The 25,489-nt window shown below is 38.1% G+C and overlaps 1 protein-coding gene across 1 annotated transcript in view; it reads left to right on the top strand.

Annotated features, from left to right (window-relative positions):
- Positions 1–24,901, top strand: part of LOC134661436 (extended synaptotagmin-2-A) — a 33,640-nt gene extending 8,739 nt beyond the window's left edge. The window contains exons 9-24 of the mRNA XM_063517531.1: positions 2,122–2,242; positions 2,958–3,021; positions 3,429–3,535; positions 9,440–9,534; positions 12,071–12,119; positions 12,217–12,306; positions 12,565–12,651; positions 13,855–14,013; positions 17,150–17,302; positions 17,682–17,835; positions 19,450–19,545; positions 19,754–19,829; positions 20,449–20,541; positions 21,324–21,420; positions 21,714–21,854; positions 24,757–24,901. Of these exons, the coding sequence (XP_063373601.1) occupies positions 2,122–2,242; positions 2,958–3,021; positions 3,429–3,535; positions 9,440–9,534; positions 12,071–12,119; positions 12,217–12,306; positions 12,565–12,651; positions 13,855–14,013; positions 17,150–17,302; positions 17,682–17,835; positions 19,450–19,545; positions 19,754–19,829; positions 20,449–20,541; positions 21,324–21,420; positions 21,714–21,854; positions 24,757–24,840 (1,666 nt within the window). The 3' untranslated portion in view covers positions 24,841–24,901. The remainder of the gene's footprint in view (positions 1–2,121; positions 2,243–2,957; positions 3,022–3,428; positions 3,536–9,439; positions 9,535–12,070; positions 12,120–12,216; positions 12,307–12,564; positions 12,652–13,854; positions 14,014–17,149; positions 17,303–17,681; positions 17,836–19,449; positions 19,546–19,753; positions 19,830–20,448; positions 20,542–21,323; positions 21,421–21,713; positions 21,855–24,756) is intronic.
- Positions 24,902–25,489: the final 588 nt, after the last annotated feature.

Here is a 25,489-nt window from a genome sequence, read left to right as displayed (position 1 = left end):
ACAATGGCATATCCTGACAAAACTCCTATCACCCTAAAACATCTGACGTTCCCTATTGCAGAATTTTGTATAGCCCCGCTTCTGAGGTTAGTACTTGTAGTGATGACAGTAATGACGCTCGTCTCCAGAGTTCACCAGTGGGCGGGCTGTAGGTTTCATTTCTTCCTCAACAACACCGAACTGTCAAACCCAAAATAAGGCGTCCATCTTGTTTTATTTATTGATTTACGTGCGTACCCTTGTATTACCTTACCGTATTTAAGTATATATCTTCATAAAAGCATTAATATATTTTTCACCTCAGCAGCTCGAACAAGGGTACTTTGTTACAAAATGACATTCAAGTGACCTTAATATTCAAATGTCATTTCAACATGCGGGGTCTAATACAAATTCGAAATACTTGGATTTTATTATCTCTGTCCCTTTCACGTCGTTAGCAAAAAGAAAGAGATAAAAAAAAAATTCAAACGACATTCAACGGTATATTGACGGTTTATAATAGACCCCCGAAAACCGTCAGAACGCATCGTTCCAAAACACATACAAGTATGAATTCTTAATATGTAATTAATGAAAATAAAGTTTCAGATTTGATAAAAACACAATATTTTACGTAATTTATTGTACGATTAAAATAATGAACTCAAAAAATACACAGTATATCACGTAAAATAAATAATTATACTTTTAAGAATCTCTACAATAGTAATAGTAATTATCCGTAATTCGGACCGTATCTTACAATGTTTTTTTTTTTACAAAAAAAAGTTGCCGATTCAAATGTCAATCAATTGATGGTCGTTGTTTTCATATATTACCTATTTTACTGAAATTTACTACGTTTGTTTGTTTGTTATTGTGTTTGATTGTGGTAATTATACTTAATTGTTAGTACATATGTCTTAAGAAACATGACTAAATAGGTAAGTGATGAAGAAGGATTACATTTTTCGGGTTGTCTAAATGTTCTTACTGCTGAGGTGAAAAGTTTTATGAACTACACGAGATCAAAGTTATTTACATCTCGTGCGCTTTTGAGTCCCTTACTACGCTCAAGATTCTAAATTAGATTCACTCGCTACGCTCGTGAATCTACTATAGAATCTTTCGCTTGCACGGGACTCAAAATAAGCACTCGAAGAAATATCAAACTTTGATCTCTTGTTGTACAAATAACTAAAGTACCTATGCCTGATATTGTTCCTTAAGAGGAAAAATTGAAAGGCATAGGCTAGGCAAATTTTCCTCTTAAGGAACAATATCTGGGAGACTGAGCTTTGCTCGGAAAACATAAAAACTCATATATGCGCGTTTTCCTAGAGATAAGACCTAGCTAGATCGATTTTTCGCCCCCGAAAACCTTCATATAGCAAATTTCATCGAAACCGTTAGAGCCGTTTCGGAGATCCCCGAAATATATAAATAATATACATAGACTTGCTGGTTTATTAAAGGAATAAGAGGTTTGACACTAATTTAAAAATGTTACAAAGCTGGCGAAATTTCTATATTAAGTACATATGCTAAATATTTTCCTAAAAATGTCATTGACACTATATGGGGTACATGTATGTAGGTACAATTAGTGGAATGATTCTGTCACTAATGGACAACGCTATTTGGGTCAAGAGAATCGATAAACATGTTGTAAGTATGCAGATACTTGTAAAGTATTGTGGCCTAGATCAGCGGGTCATTCCATGCCACAATCAATAGTCGGTGCAGTCGCTATTAGATACATAGGAGCGAACAAGGTGATCACATTTACCTGAACGAGACTCTATTTTTAAGACGATAAAATACATTTTCAGATGCTCTCAAGAATAATGAGGATTGGTCACTGTGTGCATGGAATATTTTTTCATTGCTAACTAAAATAAGACAAAAATATTTAGCAAAATACAACATTACACAAGAATTTCAGTTATGCGTGTTTTTAGAATGGTTTCTTAAAATGATAACCCGTAGGTAATTCAGTGTATAATTATGTCATCGTAAGTAATATGTATTAGTAAGATAATATTTTATGTAACACATTGATTTTACATGCTGCAAACCTAATTTTAAAAAGGAACATTATCATGTGTTTTAGTGGCTAACCCCACTGGAATGTTTCAGTGACATACTGCGGCGCTGCATCGTGGAGCAGATCGCCAACATGATGGTGCTGCCGAACAAGCTGCCCATCAAGCTGAGCGACGAGATCCCCACCGTCGACCTGCGCATGCCGGAGCCGGAGGTGAGCCTCTTAAGGCCTGAGTGGACGCTTGAAGCGGAGCGTTCGGCGGGGCGTGCAGCGTGGCGTCGGGGTCAGGAGTAATTTGAGCAGCGTGCACTAAGGCCGCTCCTATACGTTTGCGTTTGTTTAACATGCACGCCGCACGCCCCGCCCCGCTACACGCCCAACTCGAGCGTCCACTCTGGCCTTATACTTGAACACACTTGCTGTAAACCGGTTACCATCGTTGAAAAATCCGTTAAAATTAATTGGTCTCTGCTGAATTATGTTAGTCTGACAATTGTGCATGGTTCCTCACTTGAGGTGCCGGTGCAGAACTTTTAGATGTGCTAATTAATACCTTTAGTCGTCTCGATAGTAGAGCGGATACAGTACCTACAAGTTCATGTCAATAGAAAATAAATGAGACTGCTCTATAGAAGACGGCCAAAAAATTGGTTGGAATGTTCTTAGAAAGTTGTAGTGACGAGGTACTTTGCAAACGCAAGGTTTTTCTTTTATTGGTTTTTGACGTGTAATAAATATATGAAAATTAGTTTTGTCTATTTTTTTTTCATAGAGGGAAAAGTCCTGTACCTACAAAAAAAAAACATGTTTCAAAGGGGCACACCGTGGACACTTTCGTGAGATGCTTCTTTACCGGTTCCGTATAAAAACAATATATGTATGTACGTTCTATTTTTGGTTGAGCATTAAAATAATTTAATATTTTCAGGGAGTGCTGCGTATACATCTGGTGCAAGCTCAAAATCTCATGAAGAAGGATATTTCTATGTTGGGTGAGTTTAGGCAATTTGTGTAATGTTTCAGTAGTAAGACTTTACGTAGATATCAGTTGTATAAGACAGATTAATCCAACACGAGCGCGGTAAAGAAAAATAAAGATTAAGGATTTTTTTTGTCGGAATAGGAGTCTTAACACATTCTGGGCGCACTACCCCAGAAACCGGTCGTCTATAGCTGCGTATAAAACAACCCGCCCAGCGGGTTGTCCGGCATCTGTGCAAAGTTTACGAGCGCCCACCAGGTGGGTTCCTGGAAGTGAATGTGTTAAAGTTGTTTAATAAAATCTACTAAAATCCATTACCGCTTCAACGCTTAACAGGTTTGTACCTAATCCGCGAGGGCTCGAGCCTTACGATGTATTATGTAGGGTTATAGTCAACAATGTGTTGTTTTTATAAAGGCAAGGGTAAGTCGGACCCGTACGCGATCATCACGGTGGGCGCGCAGAAGTGGAGGACCAAGCACATCGACAACAACGTCAACCCGCGCTGGGACTACTGGTGTGAGGTGAGCCTCCTTCCTAATACCTCCACTACTCTTCTTTCTATTCCTAAATAGCACTGGTCATGGGACACCGCATTTTCTAACTAAATTATTTTACGGTATTTTTATATTAACACTATATATATATATATATTATTTGGTTTTTTCTACTTTCACTTACATGTACTCAAGCGTAATAAAAAGAGTTATTTTGTATGGAAAATGTCATGAAAAGTGACCCATTTTAATTGCTCTTGAGTATACATACTATTCTATTTTAGAAATATATCTTGTAAGTCAGTACGTGTGAGTTAAGCAATAAGAAAAAGAAATAAGTTCACAGTCCCAATATACATCCAATTATCATATTATATTATAATAAATTCAAAGTGAATAGCTTCAAGTGAACACCTAATGATGCAATCACACTGTGTCTCTAACCAAGTCGGCCGCAGAATGCAAAATACGTGGTTGCCAAGTTACTGACATTGTTTGCATTCGGCGAGCGACCCAGAGTTATTGGACCGTAAGGTTTCACACAATGACGAGTTATCGCTTTGCTAAACGTGTATCCATACACGTTATACCAGGAGTATACCTACTCCAGTTCCTATTTCACTTAGTTAATGTTTATTGCTGGACTGGGAACATGTTAAGAACACTTCACAGGCAGACCTCAGGCATCATACAATTGGCTAGTGATTTAAGATGTAGGTGTACAGCGAGTTAAGGTAAATATTTAACAGACTCTGTTAGACCGTTTACGTACTGTGGTAGATCCAATTCCGACGTCGTATAATATGCTCTGTTTAGACCCTTTAAATACTTACCCCCTTATTGCTATGTCGTTTATACGTGCTTCAAACCTCAATTAGCTAATAATCGTTTGTCCTTATCTGACATTTTGACTTATGCATGTGTAAGAAAGGGATAAAACATAATTTAACTAAATCAGGCCGGTAAAGTTTTATGAATAAGGTGGTTAGTTTTTTTTATGCATTGATGTTAACGGCGTAACCACTGTTTAAGATTGTTTTAGAGTACTGTATGTCAAAACCTGATGGGATCCTAGAAATAATGCGAACTATTCACATATGCACACCTACAGTGATATGGGTATTGTTTATAAGTGGTAACCCTTGCATTTGAAGATTTAACAACTAGATAGTAACTAATGGCATTGAAAACTGTTTATGCAGTCGGTGCTATTTTATTAATGATTATGTTAGGTCCGGTCCAATCATAATTTTAACATTACTAATATATGCAGACTTTGTAATTAGATCACAAGAAATAACTAAAATATAAAATAAAATACCTACCTTATATTACCTATCCTACAGCAATGATTTATAACTCAAGATAGGTTATAGGTATTCCAAAATTGAAGCGCGTAACTTGTGACAAATTGGACAAGTTGCCTTTAGTCGCGGCTGGACAAGCGAGAAATGTGCACGTACTAACGACCTCCGGCACACCGAAAGAGAAAGAGACGACCTTATGTTTAACAACGAGTGTGACAAAGATGGATGGAATGAGAAAATTAATCAAAAATAACAGATTTCTTCGTAGGCACAAAAATAAATATCGAAGAATTTTTTGCGCTCCTCAAGTATGAGGATAACCTATCTATGGTTATATAATATCATTGTCCTACAGTACGTAAGCGCTCTGACTGTTAAAAAGACTGAAATTGGAACCGCAACTACTGAACATTTTTATAGCTCTGACACGCTACCGCATACAGATTACCCAAGAATAAATAATTGATTTATTGATTATATAATATGCGTAAAGTATTACCTATAAGTGCTCCCTAGTTTGACAGCTGAAATGGATACGCTGTATTCAGCGAGTTAAAATTATCAATCGCTGCGCTGTATTGCGCCATAAGTTTTCAACTTTTGATAACAAGTGTTACCGCAATTACCACATACATCACATAATGTACGAAGCTGTGTACAACGTCATCGATATCAACTGTTAAATTCGAAGCAGGAATTTGTCTTCAACTTTACAAATGTTATATAATTAATGAATATTTGCAGATACTGAAACTCTCCATGATGCGAGATCAGATCACAAAACACATTGTCTTGCCAAGGCCATCCATATGATTGAAATAACAAGTTTACTCGTATAACGGGGACTACGCCTCTGGGACACACCAATTAGGCGCACGACCTTAACTAATTTAATTATATTAAGGTGGTCCTTACGCGGACACACCTACTTACATAATTATGTAGACTATGTAGAGTAATGTACATCTTGTTATTTTATTTCATTATTTTTAGTGAGGCACACATAGGATGCATGCGTACAGTTTATCATATTTTGCCACTAATAACAAACAACGCGAAATATATAATATGTACTTTGGGATACAATAGAATCAGCCAAGGGCAATAATATAAAAGTCTCTTGTTTAGTGAAGCTAGATAGAATGGAGCATGTTATTTAAGACTCGGTCACCCCTAGTTGCCGCTCCCATACTAATTTGGTTATAGAATGCGACCTGGTTGCGTTCAAAACCTGTACTCATTCAGTTGAATTCTAGGGGTGATCAGGGGCTGTGGTAGATGTAAATCAAGGCATAGTGAAGCGCCATAAATAATTATCATAACGAACATGGCAAATAAACCCTACTATTTTTATTATTCACAATTTTGGCTTGTATCTAATGTACGAGGGTAGACTGAAATGTTCTAAGCCTAAGGTACTTCGATGTTGCATATACGTTAATAACACTGGCCACTAAAAATACCATTTAAACAGTAAATTATTAAAGAAAAGAAATGTCATATTTCTTTTATTTTGTCTCGAGATATTCAACGATATGTTTATCATGTGATTCATGTGTGAGTTTTCAACGCATATTACGAAAATTGAGCACCGTGCTGTATTTAAGTTCCTCGCGAAAAAGAACAAATCACCGCAATGTGTTTTTAAGGAAATGGCTATTATTTACTGTGCATATGGACCTTCTTATGCCACTGTTAAAAAGTGGAGTCAACTTTTTAAACTTAGACGGAAGTCGATTGAAGATGACCCTCGCTCAGGGCGACCAATATCGGCTGTGACTTAAGAAAACATTGAAAAACTAAAAAAAAATGTATTAGAGGATCGGAAAATTAAGGTTCGGCAAATAGCTGAAACCTTAGGTATTAGTAAGGAAAGGGTTGGATAAATTTTGGACGAAAGGCAGCGCTCGTTGGGTGCCGAAAATGCTGACAGCTTTCTATAAAGAACATCGTGTCCAAACTTGTAAGGTATTTTTAGAATTGTGCGAAGATGGTTTAGATGAAGTTTGTTTCCGTATAGTTACTGTTGATGTAACGTGGATAAGATAGTATGATCTGGAGTCTAAATCTTAATCTATGCAGTGGATCGAAAAGGGTGAAAGGCCATCGGAGAAACTAACGGCGTCTAAGCTAATGACCACGGTGTTTTGGACTGCGATGGCATTGTTTTAATAGATTATTTAGCAAAAGGCTCTACAATATATGCAGTTTATTATGCGGCAAGCCATAGTCGAGAAACGAAGGGGCAAACTAAGCAAAGGCATTTTGTTTTTGCAAGACAACGCACCCGTTCGCAACGCTCGTGTTGTCAAGCTTGCTCTGAAGGAAACCGGCTTCGAAGAAATTGACCACCCACCCTACAGTCCAGATCTGACCCCTAGCAATTATTTCCTATCCAGTAATTTGGAGTAAGACTTAAGAGGAGAACGATTTGGAAGTGATGAAAAAATGAAGGCGGCTGTATAGAAACATTTTGGCAGCCAAAAATAAAAAATATTTCCTGAAAGGTCTAAAATCATTGTATAAAAAAAGTAATAAATGTATTGAATTAGAGAAAGATTATAATGAAAAATAAAAATAGTAAAAATTTCTCAATTGTTTTTTTTTATCTTAGGCTTAGAACTTTTCAGTCTCCCCTCGTAAACATAGGAATTATTGAAAAACAAGTGAATTATTGTCAATATACCTCGAATTGGAAACTTTATTTATTTTGACCTTACATTTATTTGTCTGATTCTATTGTCTAATTTTTTTTTAATGTAACAAGCATGTGTATTACATTCTATCGGGATATCTATATAGGTATTATCTACCTATCCTAATATAACAATTCTGAAACAAAATCTTGTGTTACTTACTCCGGGTCTCTCTTCATAAAACCTCGATTATGCCATTACTTTTTAGTAAGTACCTAAATCTATACAAGCTTTATATTGTCTAAGACAGTTATTCCATGGATTAAACATGTCAAACAATTTTGGAAAGACGCTCTTAGTAAGTAACCCGTTTGAGGTACACATAGGTTTTTAGTTAGTTGGAAGAAATTGTTTGTTAATTAGATACCTATTAGTAACGGGTGTTTTTTTAGATTGGTTTTTAAATTGGCAACACTGTTTCTAGTGATTGTCAATTTAACAGTTGGCGGGATATTTGTGGTCAGTACGTTTTGTCATTTTCACAATGAATAGACTTACTTCAGAACAATGATTGCAAATTGTACAAAGTTATTTTGAAAATCAAAATCAGCATCAATTTATTGCGGGAAACATTCGTTGAGCGCATAATTTCCCGTAATGGACCTGTGAACTGGGCTCCACGATCTTGTGATCTCACACCTATGGATTACTTTCTTTGGGGTCTGGGGGGTACAAAATCTGTTCAGAGTTAGTTGGGTCCGACTGTACCTACAACTTTTCTTCCAACTACTCGTTAATAACGCCGCTTTATAATATTACTAGTTAATAAAATAAACATGAATTAAGTAAATGGTTGGCTTACTTTTAGGCATTTGTCTAGTTTAGAAAAAACATTCGATTCGAACAATTAAGTTAAGACAAGCCGACTATTTAAATAATTTAGGTTTATTTTTGTAGTTGCAATATATCGTACTTCGAGTGCAAGTGGTTTATTTCGATAGGATTTGGCATTCCTTACTAAAGCAAGAACTACCAATAAGAAATATAACACTTGCATATTTCTCGATTATTTAAAATTAATTCATTATTGTAATGTTGAGTATATTTATTCTACTTTATGAAGTGGTTGAAATAATATAAAAACAGATTTGGTATAATTACGCCGCTCCGTATTTCAGTTCGCTTCATAACGCTATTTTAGCCACTTTATAACAATGAATAATTTAGATAAAGTTGTGCATCTTATTTTGTTTTCCTTGCTATGTTTGCGTGGGACTTTGCGCGTTTGGCGTAAAGGCGCGTATAATGCAATCTCTCGGTCAAGCTTTGGAAATAGAGGTGTTCGACAAAGACGAGGGCAACGAGGACGACAAGTTGGGCAGGTAAGTGCGGCCGGCGGCGGCGGTGGCGGGGCTGTGCCTGGTGTGCGGCGCGGCATGCGTGTGTAGTGTAGCGGTAGTGGTGCGGGACGGTGTATACGTACACTCCGACTGCCTTCCAGCCGAGCTGCGAGCTGCGCTCTGCCGTACGGCCCCTACGCTCTCACGATCGGCTCGAAGGCGTGGATATTAATTAGACGCTTATTTTACTCATATCACGCTTATTAATTTGGACTACATACTCATTTCAATAAATCTTCTGCCTTTGGATACCTAACAGTCAGAAATGAATATGTAGTTTGAGCGCTACGCTTTGAGCTTCGGTACTTTAGTCGCATAATGCTTCTAGTGCATAAGCTAAATTAACTATGAAGTATGTAATTACTACCGAAATTTTTCCCAAGGTAAGTTTATAAATTATTGTGTATACATATACTGGTTATTAAACATTATTTATTCTTGTTCTTCCACGATTCATCTCCAACCATGAACCTTATTAAATCTATCATGACTTGCAGTCGTTTTTATCGAGGTTGATTAGGTTCCATCAAAATGTAGTTATTACAGCGAATGTTAAACTAATTGTAAACTGTTGTGATTTGTCCTAAGGCTGTAATAAGTTCAAGGAAGAGCCAGGTGCTGCAGTGCGAGCTGTGGGACTGGGACCCGGGGATGGGCATTCAGAACGATGATTACCTCGGCAGGTCCGTGCGCGCGCCGGCGCCCGCCCGCTTGTCAGCGAGACCGGCCCTAGCGATGCTTTGTTCTCGTTTTTGAGTGACTTTATGTTTGACTCTCAATATTGCCTTGCAAGCCTTCCTAGACGGTCTCCAGTAGTCCTAGACGTCTACTTTTTTAAAATTACCTTTCGTTCAATCGACTAACATCTAGAGGTCATTAAAAATCATATTGCAGCATTTTCACCACTGAATTGTCACTCACTTGTTGGTAATATTTAGAGTCATTTTGCGGCAGTTTTAACTACATTATGTGATCCTCGTGTTGATGTTATATTTTTTGTGTGGTTGCGTGGAAATCGGTGTCTAATAAGGTCATCATTTTGGGTAGGTGTTGCCGTAACGATATACATATCATCATCCATTATTATTAATTATATTAACATATTGTTGTGTCCTTTGTATAATATACGAGTTTTTTATTTATTTATAAATTAACTTCCCCAAATGTACAATATTAACACATCAGTTTATACATTCTTTCTTTATATGAAATACGCTTAGGGATACAATAATTGTATGGTGTAATTTAATAAAAGCTTGATATGTGTGTAATATGGTGGGTTGCAACAGTCGGTGATGCTTAGCAGTGGGACGTCGTGCCGCGTCAAGGTTTACGACTGGGACCGCACGGGGCGAGACGATAAGCTCGGCAGGTCGGCAACAACTATACACTAGCACGGCTCCTTCGGCAACTGTACAATAGTTACTTGTTTTACAAGGGCGCAAAGTTGTTGTTTAACTCCTCCTCCCAATATTGGTATCCGAGCAAGTCAACGATTTCAAAATTGAACCACGAACCTAGTGATTGGTTCGAAAAGTGGAATCTTGAACGTTGCGAGGCCTCCAAGGCAAGAGGGTTAAGTAAACAAACTTTGCAACCGAATGAATCACAACATTTTTCACCACACCATCGCGAGAAAAATATTAATTGTAAAACATTACAAATCAAATCCAAATGAGCGCTATTAAATATTTATCATCCAAAAACATCACTTAAAAGTCGGTTCCACCAGCCAATATGCGGAATCAACTCAAAATTTCCATCTAATTAGTTTACCGCTCTTATGGGTAAATTGCTACTTTCTCCATCAGTTTTTGAAGAATAAAGTATTTACGAGCTGGTGTGGTGAAAATGTCTTTCACGATTGTAACTAGCGCACGGCAGCGCCCGCTGGGCTCCTCGGCGCCTTTCATGCCACTGCACCGCCCTCCGAACGAGAACACCGATACCACAGTTATTCATTATGTATATACATATAAATACACTACACACGAGTACATAACTAACCACTTACATTAAACTCTAGCTAACATCGATATATTATTATTATGCATAAAGTATTTCGTAACGGTAAAATAATTGCAAATTAATGTTACTTTAACTTTGTAAATACACCTCTAGCAGCACACGTACAGTTCGTATAAGAATGTGTCCGTCTAATATAAGCTCTTATATATTTGCGATGTACTGCTTGAGCTGGAGCTTTATACGTAATAGCCATACCCACCTAATGCTTTTGTGTCGTGTCGTGGGTCTGTCTGTATATGTATCTGCGGGTTGAAGGAATTGTAGCTAAAGCTTGTACATGTTATTAATAAGAACTAAAAAGCTTTTATTTTAGTCAAATATCCCTAGATCCTGATGACTGATTGAGTTGAAATGTAACGAATGTACCTAATACTCGTTATCAATATGTACCTATGTTACCATCATTTGGTCTGATAATTAAGACCACAGGTGGCCATAGCAACTCTGTAATTAAATTATATAATCCTAAGGAGTTGAGATAGAGTTGTGCAATCAGTAGTTGTTAACTGTAGGTACGGATAGAGGTTAAGAGTCGGCAAGTGTTTGTATCAAAAATTACTTGTTTTAACTATAATGAATAACTAATTAGCGAATAACAATTTTGGAAATTATAGCCACGCGCATGGGTATATCACATTGCTGCGGAGTGCGGACTCCTGCCAATAAATACATACACCCAGGTCGTAGTCAACGTGTACTAATTCCATATCATGCATTTTAATACACGGACATAACGTTACAGTGCTTACTATCACCTGTATGGATACTAACATACCATATTCTATTATTTTCATTCTAATGTGGTAAAGCTTATGCTTCAAAACAAATAATATCATTCACTAATTCGTAGTTTTCACTTCAGCGAGAGCTACGAGTAAAATCTTAATATCGTCAGTGATATGATAACTTGGCTTTCTGACCCTAATGTTACTAAACAAATTGCTTTTAACACCGGTGGCTAAAAAAGTGATTTTTACTGTTTCAATGGTAATAAAGCACAGTAATCGACCTTGTTGCGAAAATTGATACGTCTTAGGCCCCTCTTTAAGTTTCGTAGTGGTCACAGACTAAAAAAATGTAGGGGTTACATTGGTAAAGCTTTCCGTACCTCTCCTTACCATCTCGCTACGCATCCATAGGAATTGTTAGAGAGCTCGTAATCTAGAAGGTAATTATATTTTGTAATTGCAGGTGCTCCTTGGATATATCGCAAGTTGTGCGCTCCGGTCGCTTGGATACGGTAAGTGGTATTTTTTTAAATGAATATTACTTACTTAATTACTTCAATATACCTATTCCACGTGTCGGTCACATCTTACTACTCGTTCCTTTTACAGTGGCAAACTCTTCAAGAAGCAAAACACGGGAAAGTGGAGTTGCGACTGTCGTGGCATCGTCTCTCCTCGGATGTGACTGAACTCTCACGGGTATGGATTTACATCACATCGTATCTAAAATCATTTCAATAAAAAGTTCCAAGTGGTGAAAGGTGAGAAAAAAAAATGTTAGTACCACTGGCAACTAGTGGACAAAAATAACACTATTTTTTAATGTGTTTTATGTATTAAATACCTATAATCGAAATTGCACCGATTTTGTAAGATGATAATTGTATAAATGCATTTCTATTGTTTTACATTGATACATATAGGAAATATAATACCCTATTGCTTGTTTGACTGCAGGCTATAACCGAGACGCAGCTGATCAAGTCCGGGGAGCTGAGCTCTGCCGTCCTTTCTGTCTACATCGACTCCTGTAAAAAGCTACCGGTAAGTAGCTAAATCTCGCACAAAATCTGTCGTAACATTTTTTTATATCATCCAGCCTTAAGTGTTATATCATTTTAATCCAACTTTTTCAAATGAAGTGCTCCTTGCCGTCTCTCTAATATATTAGATTGCGACTGTACATAAGATCCATTGTTAAACAAAATACTTAGATAGAAAACGAGCAAAAGTCACTAATGGCAGTAATGGCTCAGTTTCATTGGTCGATAGGGCCCGCGAGAGCTCCAAAACACGCATGCCATAGGGCCCCATTCGGGCAACTGTTTTCATTATTAAATTATACATCGGGACTTAATCCCGCGATCCCCGTTGTATAATTTAATAATGTGTAAAAATCGTGAAAGTTTAAATCAGTGTAACTGTTTTCATTGGTCGATAGGGCCCGCATGCGGGGTACGGGAGATTTCTAAAACGCATGCCATTACATATGAGTTTTTCACTAGTCGTTATATCGCGTGCCGGTAGTGACCCCGCATGCTGTATATCGACCGCACTATCAACTTATGAGTTTCACAAGTCGTTACACCGCCTGCGGGGACTCCCCGCACGCTTTATATCGACCGAGTTATCGACCAATCAAACTGAACCATATAACTTTGCCGTTCTTTTCTGGCGCATAAATAAAATGTTTGGTTTTGATAGATTTGTTAAGTTTTTCCTCATTAACGCGCGACTGCGCTCGGCGACAACTATTTATATATTGGGTGCAAACTACTGGGAGACTCGGGTACCGAAGTAAAATTCCGCAGACAGACCTACTGGGGTACTCGGTTACTCAATGAAAATAGCCCAGACCTAAGTATAAAGCGCTGGTGGCCTAGCGGTAACAGCGTGCGACTTGCAATCCGGAGGTAGCGGGTTCGAACCCCGGCTCGTACCAATGAGTTTTTCGGAACTTAAGTACGAAATATCATTTGATATTTACCAGTCGCTTTTCGGTGAAGGAAAACATCGTGAGGAAACCGGACTAATCCCAATACGGGCCTAGTTTACCCTCTGGGTTGGAAGGTCAGATGGCAGTCGCTTTCGTAAAAACTAGCTCCCACGCCAATTACTGGGATTAGTTGCCAAGCGGACCCCAGGCTCCCATGAGCCGTGGCAAAATGCCGGGACAACGCGAGGAAGAAGATGACCTAAGTATAAACTTCCACAGTAACTAGGCACTAACATGTTGTGAGGTTGCAGGACGCGCGCGTGGGTTCGCGGCCCGACCCCTACCTGACGGTGACGGTGGGCAAGAAGACGGAGAACACGGCCGTGCAGATGCGCACCGGCGACCCCGTCTACGAGATCGGCTACTCCTTCCTGGTGCAGAACCCCGAGATCAACACGCTCGAGATAAAGGTAGATTGCCTTACATAGCGACGCTTCGCTGAAACTTCCAGTCTATAATCGCGCGTTTCAGAGAACTAAGAGTTGAAATCAAAACCATATACTCAGGCCCTTGACTCTATGAAAAAATCAAATTTCTAAGTTAACGTACAAAAAAAAATACGCCCGTTTATGCCGCAAAAAATGTATATTTCGACACCCCCTGAGTGTCGAAATATACAATTTTTCAAATGATTTTCAAGTGAAATCAAAATTTATAGGATAGTTCCCGTTGACCTACAACTAAAATTTGGCAAGTAATATCGTCTTACACCACAAGTACAGGGAAAGCTCAAAACTATAAATTTGTACGGAACCCTCGGTGGGCGAGTCCGACTTGCACTTAACCGATTTTTAGGGTTCCGTACCTCAAAAGGAAAAAACGGAACCCTAATAGGATCACTCGTCTGTCTGTCCGTCCATCCGTCTGTCACAGCCTATTTTCTCCGAAACTACTGGACCAATTAAGTTTAAATTTGGTACACATATGTAGGTTTGTAACCCAAAGATGGACGTGTAACTTAAATAAATGAATTTTAAATATGGAGGCCATTTTTGGGGGGTAAATGAGAATATTAAAAAATAAAGTTTTTCTAACTATATCGTGTTACATATCAAATGAAAGGGCTCATTGTAAGAATCTCAAATATATTTTTTTTATAATTTTAAAATAAATAGTTTAGCGTTTATTCAAGAAAATAGGCAAAAAATGACCATTTCCCCCCCCCTTATCTCCGAAACTACTGGGTCTAAAATTTTGAAAAAAATACACAAAATAGTTCTTTACCTATAGATGACAGGAAAACCTATTAGAAATGTGCAGTCAAGCGTGAGTCGTACTTAATTACTTAGTCTTTGACCCTACCCCTGCGGGTTTTTTTTTATGTTTTCTCCGAAACTACTGGACCAATTAAGGTGAAAATTGGTACACATATGCAAGTTTGTGACTCAAAGACGGACATGTAACGCAAACAAATGAATTTTAAACATGGGAGCCACTTTTGGGGGTAAATGGGAAACTTAAAAAATAAAGTTTTTCAAACTATATATTATCTTGTTACATATCAAATGAAAGAGCTCATTGTGAGTAACTCAAAAATTTTTTTGGTAATTTTAGGATAAATAGTTACGACAAAACGACGAAGCGTTTCGAGAAAAGGTAGGTAGTGCCCTTGCGCTTCGCTTTGCTTGTCTTGGCGAAGATACGAGTATGTAGTGTATGGTATGAAGATGAACCTAACGTAGGGCCATACGTCCCGGTACGCCGGGACATGTCCCGGTTTGAAGCACGGTGTCCCGGCGTCCCGGCCGATAAGAAAATTGTCCCGGTTTAAAAATCATAGTTATTTAGTAGGGGGCTGGACTTGGTAAATAATAATATACCTACATTTCTACGTTTCATATGGCCAAAATTAAAAAAAAATGTTTTATGGTACCTACTTTTACCTTATGTCCAATATCAGTTTCTCAGACACACAATCATTAGATGATTATGTAAATTATGTTATTTTATAGCTTTTAAAGTCTGTAATGTCATGTAATGTAGAGCTTGAATTTCAGGCTCCCGAGGGCCTAAAACCTCATCAATGGAACTTCGGCCCTCCGAGTAACTCTTGTACATATGACACATATTATTGTTGAGTAACATTTGACGATTGGTTCGTGTTAGAGCGCTGCTTTCTTACAGCTCGACCTTCGGCGTCGCTTAATTTTTAACAAATATAAACATTTGTTTCAGAAGCTTGGCATTTGCCTCGCATGAAAGCTCCCCGCGCTGGTTATAAGTACGTTTCGGGCTTGTTCAGTAATGTGGAGATTTCTGAGCTCGACCTTCAGCCTCACTTTTTACTTAAATTTTTGATTTGTCTTCCAAATCTCCTCTTCTTCAGCTTAGCCTTTGACCTCGTTGCGCCAAGCTCGGCCTGCGGTCTCGCTTTTTAATACAATGGACATTGGTTGGCGTCTATGCTCTAGCTGAGCTTATCCTGAAGCACGGCTTCGACCTCGCATTTTCCCGGAAATTTTTAGGCCCGGCCCGGCCTTTTTAACACGCTTTCACAATTTTGTCACAAAAAATTTCGCGCTCGCTGCGTTCGCGTTTTTTGCTGGTTGACCCTGTGAATCTACATGGTAGCTTGATTGGTCAATGAATAGTCATTTAAACACATGGAAAATTTATCTCCGAAACTACTGTGCTAAAATTTTGAAAAAGTTCTTTACCTATCGATGACAGGAAAACCTAATATTAGAAATGTGCAGTCAAGCGTGAGTCGGACTTAATTACTTGGTTTTTGATGCTACCCCTACGGGTTTTTTTATAGACATTTCACTCACGTTTCACATGAAAATATACATTGTTAAAAATTGTGTAATGTACGGAACCCTTGGAAGGCGAGTCCGACTCGCACTTGGCCGGTTTTTTAGGTTTACGTAGCTAACATGGCGCAACAGAATCATTATCCTTTTTTTGATGTACCAAATAAATTACTACAATAAAAAGACAATGCACAACAGTTTTGATCAAACGCAGTTTTTCACTTACATAAAAGTGAACACTAAGCAAACACATAAAATGTATCGATGAGAAGGGAGTGGTCATTTCTCCATACAAACGTACTCGACTGTTTCCTCCGTGGGTTTTGAAGCTAGAGCAATGACTTTTTCAACACAGATTAATATTGTCAATGTCTGTGTCGGACCGTTTTGCTTTTATTGATATTTATGTTTTTTAAGGCGCTAGAGCCCTTCAAAAATGGCCAAAATGGCCTAATTGACTATGCCGCAATGAGAGGCGTGGTATTCAAAACTGATATCAATTAGCCAAAAAAGCAAACCGGTCCGACACAGATAATTTCATAATCATATAGATTTCCAAATTTGGTTACGATTGTTTAAGTTTTGGAGGAGGAAACAGTCGAGTACGAAACCTCGATATCTGAGATTTTTACGCAGGATTTTTCGCCTTGTCCTTGTCGCACTAGTTTTAGGTGCCGCTTCCGTTAGCGAGACGGGTATATTTGCCTAAAATATTTAAATCTCAGCTCCTGTTTCGTCTTAATGTGTGATCATGTGAGTGGGTAGGTACAAGAAGTTGGTGTGTTGCCGGCAGGTACTGGACCAGAAGACGGGCGGCGCGCTCGGGCAACTGTCGTACGCCATCGGGCTGCTGCTAAAGCAGAAGGAGCTGAGCATGCTGACGCAGCCGATCATGCTGCAGAAGTCCGGCCCCGAGTCGAGGGTGCTGCTGTCCATGCAACTAAAGGCGAGCCCTAACTCATTACAATACGTTTCGGGTCTATACCCAACTAGCAAAACAGTCGTATAAGAATTGACTTACTCAGCCTGTAATCGTATAACAGTCGAGTTACGGTAGTTAAAATACTAATATATCGTATTGTAAACGTTTATACGACATGGTTATAGCACAAAGTAGCGAAAATAACTATTTAGTGATTTTGGCTAATTTGTGCTATAACCATGTCGTATAAACGTTTACAGCACATTCTTTACATATTGTCCATTAAAATCTACGCGTCCGTAGCTAAGGTAATCGCTCATTTTTTTTCTGTTACCAAAATCCCCAGTTTTGACAACAATAGTACCTAATCTCGATTCTCTTTTTTTAATATAATAATATCTAGATACTGCAAGAGGCGATCAGAGAGGAAGACATCGTGGAGGAGCCGGTGAGCCAGCCCGCCGCGCCGCCCGCGCCCGCGCCCGCGCCCGCCCCCGCCCCCGCGGCGCCCGCGCCCGACGCCACCGACGGACCATTGCCAGCGCCTGCTGCACCAGGTACACACGTTATTATAGGCTGTTATAGGGTAGATGACAAATTTTCATTTATGGTATCAATCAATCAGTTTTGTTTTTAGGATCAAATGTCTATATGGGACCGGACCCATTGCATTAAAGCAATACAAAAGTCAGAAATGATAGTCAAAGTCCGACAGTCGTACTTCACTTGCGAATGCCCCTAACAAATCGCTATGTGAACGTGACGTCAAGGTCACTGAGATCGCATCTTGAAGTATGAACAAAACAAGAAAAATGCATTTTTGTCGGTGAAATATTGCGTTTATGTATATAGTTGCTATAGGTACAATCTTTTTTTGGATAAAATGTGAAGAATCGAATGGTATCCTTACTTATTCCGTTTTTGGAAGTTAAAAAAAAACTTAAATTTTGAAACTTTCAGGTGCTGTATTTTTGTATTATTTCCATTTTTTTTTAAATATCCACAATATTGTGATAAATTGCTCGTTTGCTATCTATTTTACTAGATTTTGTTATAAAATTCAACATGTGTCAACATCCCTATTAGTGAAATAGTAATTTGTTTTACAAGGAGGCAAAGTTGTTGTTTAACCGCTCGTGCTAATATTGATACCCGAGCAAGCGAAAGATTCCAAAATTGATTCTAAAAATTGAATCTTGAGCGTTGCGAGGGTTTCAAAGCACGAGGGTTAAACAGAATTTGCCCCCGAGTGAAACAACATTTTTCACCACACCAACCCGAAGAAAATATTAACTGTAAGATATCAAATAAAAACAATTCCAAATGAATGGTATTAAATATTATCATTCCAAATCATCATTTAAAAGTAATTCTAACAGCAGCCAAAGACAGAAAAACTCAACATTTGCATTTGATTACTTTGCCTCACATGTGAATAAAATGCAACCTTGCTATCCGTTTTTGAACAATCAAGAGAGCCTTTACCAATTGGTGTGGTGAAAATATTATTGCTTCACAGCTACCTATACAAACCAACGTCGGATGATTATGCGCTATCAATGATATAAAATCGGCCAGAACTTTTACTAATTATTCATTCATAGTAACTTTTTTTATGTTGAAACTAACCTACATATGACTATTAGACGACTCATAGAATTCATCATTATTCATACTTATATTTATTCAAAACAAAATTATTGGCTTAAGTTTCTGTGGATGTCAGACTGCACGTGCCGGATATTCCCAGGATTAATCTAAGACCGCGGGTGCGCCCGCTATTGGCGGTGCCATCGGCGATCGGCGCGCACTGTGTCACGCAGGAATTCGCCGCTCCCTCGAGCATTGACACTACTCAATGCGCTCCTGACGGCAGCACCTGATTGTGATCTGTTTGCATGGAGATGGACGACTGTGTACCGTGAGTGTCTGAAGTATTGTGAGACGATGGATGACAGGCCTTCCACAGTTGGTGTATAGGTAATAATAAGTTATATGATGTGATTTGTTATTTCTGTTTTTCCTGTGTATGTTGTATCTTGTACCTACCTTGTGTTATATTTTTCTTGGAATTAAATATTTTGTAAGCGTTTCTCGGCGCATTGTATTTTTACTGTAATGCCGTGTAAACATAATTGTATTAAATAAATAATGTTTTTTTTTTTTTTCAGAAAATTCGACACCGGGGCTAGCGAATCTAGAAGATGGCGCGCCAGATAGTGCCTCACAGAAATCAATCCCACTCGAGGAAATAGTCAAGGAAGTCGGTGAGAACAATTATCACTTCACTAGTAGGTTCTGTTTAGCCTCCTTCCAGAGTTATTTATGCAGTTCTGAATTTGGAATCTTATTTCATTCCATCACCTTTAGTTCAAAATTCATTTCGATTTTGTCCTTTTAAAAGGAACATCAGGATTTAGGAGCTTAAATAGACCATTGCCACAAATATTATTAATATTGTTGTTGATATTCTAGATGTACCTCAAGAATCTCAAGCTCCGTCTGGCCGGGGCTCGCCGAAACTCATTCACAGAACATCTTCGCTCACCACGTAAGATAATATTATACGTATGACGTTCTTTGTCAGTGGTTTTTCCAGTGAGGTGTGGTATGAGGCTTCACTTCTGGGTTCGGGGCGAAATTAGGATGCAAGAAATGTAATGTTTACCCATGTACTGGCTGTTGTATTTATAAATGTTGCTATGTTTTTTTCGTATCACTGTAAAAGTTGTATCTATTGACTTGTAAAAGAGCCCTTGAGGTCTATTTATATTTTATAGATACTTTTTTGAATTATGGATATTAAGGTTTGAAGAAAAAGTTATCCGACCGTTATTTTTGCTTTTTATAAATAAAATAAATAAATATTAATATAAATATTAATGGACATTTTTACACAAATTGACTAAGCCCCACGGTAAGCTCAAGAAGGCTTGTGTTGTGGATGCTCAGGCAACGATAGATATAATATACAAATACTTAAATACATAGAAAACAACCATGACTCAGGAACAAATATCTGTGCTCATCACACAAATAAATGCCCTTACTGGGATTCGAACCCAGGACCGCGGCTTCACAGGCAGGGTCACTACCTACTAGGCCAGACCGGTCGGTTTTATCTATCTGTTTCAAAGTTATCATTAAAAGATAGGTATTTGGTACGGCAGGTCGGCGGGCGAGGCCGGGCTGGGCCGCATCCTGCTGTCGCTGCGCTACAGCATGCCCTCGCAAACGCTCTTCGTCGTCGTGCACAAGATCATGTACGTATATATACACTTTACTACTGCACGGTTATTTAGTAGGGGAAGTACTTAAGTGCAGTGACTGTGTGACACTTTTGTCTCAGGCGATGCCGCTTGGCACGGTAGTCCTTGGATCGGACTAAGCTGATCTAATGCCACGCGATTAACACTTGACTATCCCCCAAAGGGAAGGGAAAAGGTGACGCTGGCGGTACAGATTGCGCTCTATAATTCAACCTATCTGTAGCACTCGGGGGAAGTTTGGTATCATTTTCATTTAAATTGGGGACGAGTAATTCATTTGTAAAATAATCGTTTTACCCTACAAAAAAATTTACCCATTTTTTGTGTAAATCGCTACACTGTGATTGTTAAGGGCAAAATAGTGACAAAAAATGATATATAAGTTTCTTATGAGCCAAGGTGTTGGCGGAGACAAAAGTGCATACTGCTCCATATGCACTGGCTTCCCTCTCTGAGTTTTGAGATATGGCCAACGCCGCGCTGTGAGGCTGAATCCTACGGTCCAAAATGTAACAATTATATTATCCCCTCGTGTCCTGTAATAGGCACCTCTAGTATCCACGGACGCAACCAGCTCGCACACGCTATTTCATACAAAATGTGTGACAAGGCCTAAGCCCCATAGAATTAAGATGATTTTGGCATTGTCTATGGCTGGGACGCGAGGGTTCATTAGATCAGTCTTATTTACTCCAGACAATAGACATAATTATTGTTTTATGCTAAGTGTACCAATCCATAAATGGCAATTATTTAACTCTCAAATTATTTAACAGGAACATACCCCTGAAGGACCCAACAAATGTGCCCGACCCTTACGTGAAATTGTACTTGCTGCCAGGGCGCTCTAAAGATTCCAAACGGAAAACAGTTGTAAGTCTACGAGTTCATTTTTATAGGTACCACACAGTACACTCAGTAGTTGTAATGCGACCTTGCTTAGAACCGTTTCATTCTTCAAGCAGAGGCGTACGTCAATCTTGCTTTAAGAACCCTATTACTATCCTAATATTTACTTGTAGAATATTTTTCTCAGTTTTTCCCAGTGGTAAAAGGAGACAGTAACTCCCAGCTGATACCAGCGGTAACTCTATATTAACAATGCCATTGTGATATTAGTTTGATAGCCCTGCGGCGTATTTACCTTAAACGTAACGTTTGTACAGGTGGTGAAAGATAGTTGCATGCCGGAGTTCGACGAGAAGTTCGAGTGGTCGATCCCGCACGCGGAGCTGCACTCGCGGCAAGTGGAGGTGACCGTCGCCACGCACAAGGGCTTCCTCGGCGGCAGCCCCGTCATCGGACAGGTGACAATGAAAAGCTTACTCCTTCTCTTTTCTTTACGGTCAGCAGCAGAAGTTGCTAAGAGGGCCAGGTGTTCGAAATGATTTTGTATGTACATACTACTCACAGACTTAAATATTCCATAGATGAAGCAAATATCACGATTTGTATTGAAACCAAGCGTGCCGACTTTTTACCACCTACTGTGACGTCACAGCCGCAATTTAGTGATGGGAAATCCTAACCGATTCAAAGACACCGATGCCCCTCTGCCCCGCTACGATTCAACTGTCTTGCTCATACTCATAGATTTTATATCTGCGGTCTCGCTCGCTCACTCCCCGCTCCCCCGCGAACCACGCCAAAAATCACAAATCGATTGTCACGAATGACATCGATTTTCTGACAGACGAATGATCTTATTCCCAACTTTTCCCTTCAATGAAACTGGTATTTTCAAAATCTATGACTGGATCATGTGGAAAACAAAAATAATGAAAGTTTTTTTAACACAATAGAAATTTGTAACCCTACTAAACTTATAGGCAGACATATAATCATATGTGGTTAAATTACCTTTCTTTTTAAAGGTGTCGTGTAAAATTAGGACATGATTTTTTTTATCAATAACTACCAATAGTTTTTTTTTTATAGTTAAATCATTAATCTGGCCGATATCGATTAAAATCGATTATTAGAAGCGATCGGTAGAACGAACAACACTAGTCGCTAAATTTGACAGACGAATGATAAACGGCTTGTACCACGAAGTGGAAGCAATGCGCGACAGTATCGCCAGTCCGATATTCATCGTCTCTTAACTCACAACGTCAGATCAAATGCTCAAAGCAAACGCGCAATGTAATGTAAATATAGTTTTGTAACGATAATCTATAGTCACTTAGGTATATTATTGGAATCACAATTTTAGGTGGAATCACAACTTGGAATTTAAGGTGGAATCACAACTTGGAATACTTAAAAAATTGTTTTAATAGTTATTTGTACAACAAGAGATCAAAGTTTGATATTTCTTCGAGTGCTTATTTTGAGTCCCGTGCAAGCGAAAGATTCTATAGTAGATTCACGAGCGTAGCGAGTGAATCTAATTTAGAATCTTGAGCATAGTAAGGGACTCAAAAGCGCACGAGATGTAAATAACTTTGATCTCGTGTAGTTCACAAAACTTTTCACCTCAGCAGTGAGAACATATTAGAGAACCCGAAAAATGTATTCCTTCTTCATCACTTACCTATTCACTCATGTTTTCTTAAGATACTTATACCAACAATTAACCCTTAAATGCATAGTGATGCATTTATACACACAACATAAACATCAAATGTTATGCATTATTAAACAAATTCTATTTGTTCTTGTATATTATTTCAATAGTAAAACTAATAAATTTTCCGAATTATTACATAAATTTACGCAGTATTTTAATTTATAAAAGTTACATTTGTTTATAGACGAAATGTCGGAAAACTTGGAAAAACCTGGAAGTTGATGATTTTTAGTATGTGATTTTGGGCAGATTTTTCGGGGTTTGTAATTATTTTATATTTACAAATTTTATCATAGGAACATCACAAATAGTGTACCTTTCTGTTGGCAGTTAAGATTTTTCCTATACCCCTTACTAATAGCTATATATTTCCAAAAATATGATTTAGACTATGCAACTTGTAACACTGATTTCCCAGTGAAAATCGATGATATAATTTTTTTTACTATATTTCCTAGAAACGGCAAACAATTATGTGATATATATATTAATTTCGGGCAAAACGAAAAAATCATGTATTTAAGGGTTAAGTATTCACCTCAGCAGCTTGAACAAGGGTACTTTGCTACTTAAAAACAGTGAGCAAAATCGCATTTTGCTCATTTTGTCTCACTCAGTGAGTAAAATGCGATTTTGCTCACTGTTTTTAAGTAGCAAAGTACCCTTGTTCGAACTGCTGAGGTGAAAAATGAATTTACGCATGATATCATTTTAAAATTACTTACCTGTGATAGGAAATGTGTCCTTGCCCTTGGGTGCTTGCAATTTTTGGGCTGTTGCAGTTAATTATCACGCAACGAGGCATTTTTTAATTTTTTACGGACTACCGGCTGCAACAACTGGCGCACGTGGAATGTCAATAGCTACGGCCAACCTCGACTCTTGGTCGGGGTTCGGACACGCAAAGTAGATGCATTTGCGTCATCTATGGTATATTTAAGTCTGTGATACTACTCCTTTCTCGTCTCGCCCTTCTCCGATTGGGTCGAAGCGGTACCGAAACTCACCCAGAGGCTCTAAGTGTGTACAAATACTTAGTACAAATGACACATAAGGACAAACGATTAATGGGTAGGTAGACTAGGTAGTTGGGGCTTGTCGCTCGTCGAATAAGAACTGTGCCATTTCTAAACCACATCGGATTTTTTAAATATATATATATTGGTCAAATCCAGTTTTGATGAAAAGATCAATGAGAAATTTAAACTTCGCAAGTCTTATTATGGGTATCAATCATTGCCATTCAATAAGTACTAACTGGTGAAGTGAAACTGTTGAACGCTGATGAAGACTAGAACGGTACTTCACAACAAGTATTTCAGTTTGGCTATTCTTTTTCTTTGTTAAGATTGTTAAGCAACTTGAGGTACAGTGGAACTGACTACGAGGACTATGAAATGATCAATGGACCTCCGTAATTGAACGGTGTATCCCAGCTGTGTTTGTGTTGGGTGTGAAACTCCCTAATGACACTTCAAAGTTATTATATTGCATTGCCTATTTTTGTACATAATCAGTTTCTAGAAGAATAACTTTACGATTAAAATAAAATGAAAATTAAAAGTATTTTGTAAAGCTTGTTTTTTTTTGACACAGCATTTAGTAAACACTGTTCTACAATTATTATTTTATTTCAGGTAATTGTGCACCTCAACCAGTATGATTTCCTGGAAGCAAAAACTCTTTGGTTTGACTTGTTGCCAGAGACACCAAGGGATTAATTTTAAGACCGGCCTACATCTAGCGAGCGAAAAACGCGCTAAACCTTCGCGTACGATTGTGAAGGCGATTCGCTCTTTCTGGTCCAATTTTTGTGGTTGTTTTTCATTAAGACTCAAAACTTTAGTATGGTTCACTTCTCATCGGCCTTAATATAACTTTTTTTTATATCAATGTTAGCTAATTGAATACAATCAGTATATTTACTTGGTCAGTTTTTGATCATGATATTTTTATATTCACATCATGGTTCACGTTAGGATAAATTAGTCTTTGTCACTTATTTTATTCGATTATTATTGCTATGTAATAAGAATGAATAGGCAATTACTTACTATTAAATTTCGTTGTAATTGTATCATCATGCTTCTATGCTATTTTACGCCTGTTAATTGATATAAAACTGAGCTTAAACATTGTATCCACAATTACAAAATCTGCCTTTTTGTCACCATCTCACAAGTAAACTGAGAACGACTGAAACTATTTTGATTAAGTCCTATATATATTATGTAGATGGACATAGACTATGATCTTTGGAAATCCATCCCAGGGGAGGAAAGAGGAAATTGAAACAGACGCGATTCACGTGACAGAAAACAAACTTACTGTCAATTAAAAATATTTCGCTTTGCTACATGTAATATGAAA

Source organism: Cydia amplana, chromosome Z (genome assembly GCF_948474715.1).
Source record: "Cydia amplana chromosome Z, ilCydAmpl1.1, whole genome shotgun sequence".
Classification (NCBI taxonomy): Eukaryota; Metazoa; Arthropoda; class Insecta; order Lepidoptera; family Tortricidae; genus Cydia; species Cydia amplana.
Note: the sequence above shows the minus strand (reverse complement) of the source record. Positions and strands in the feature narration are given on the sequence as shown.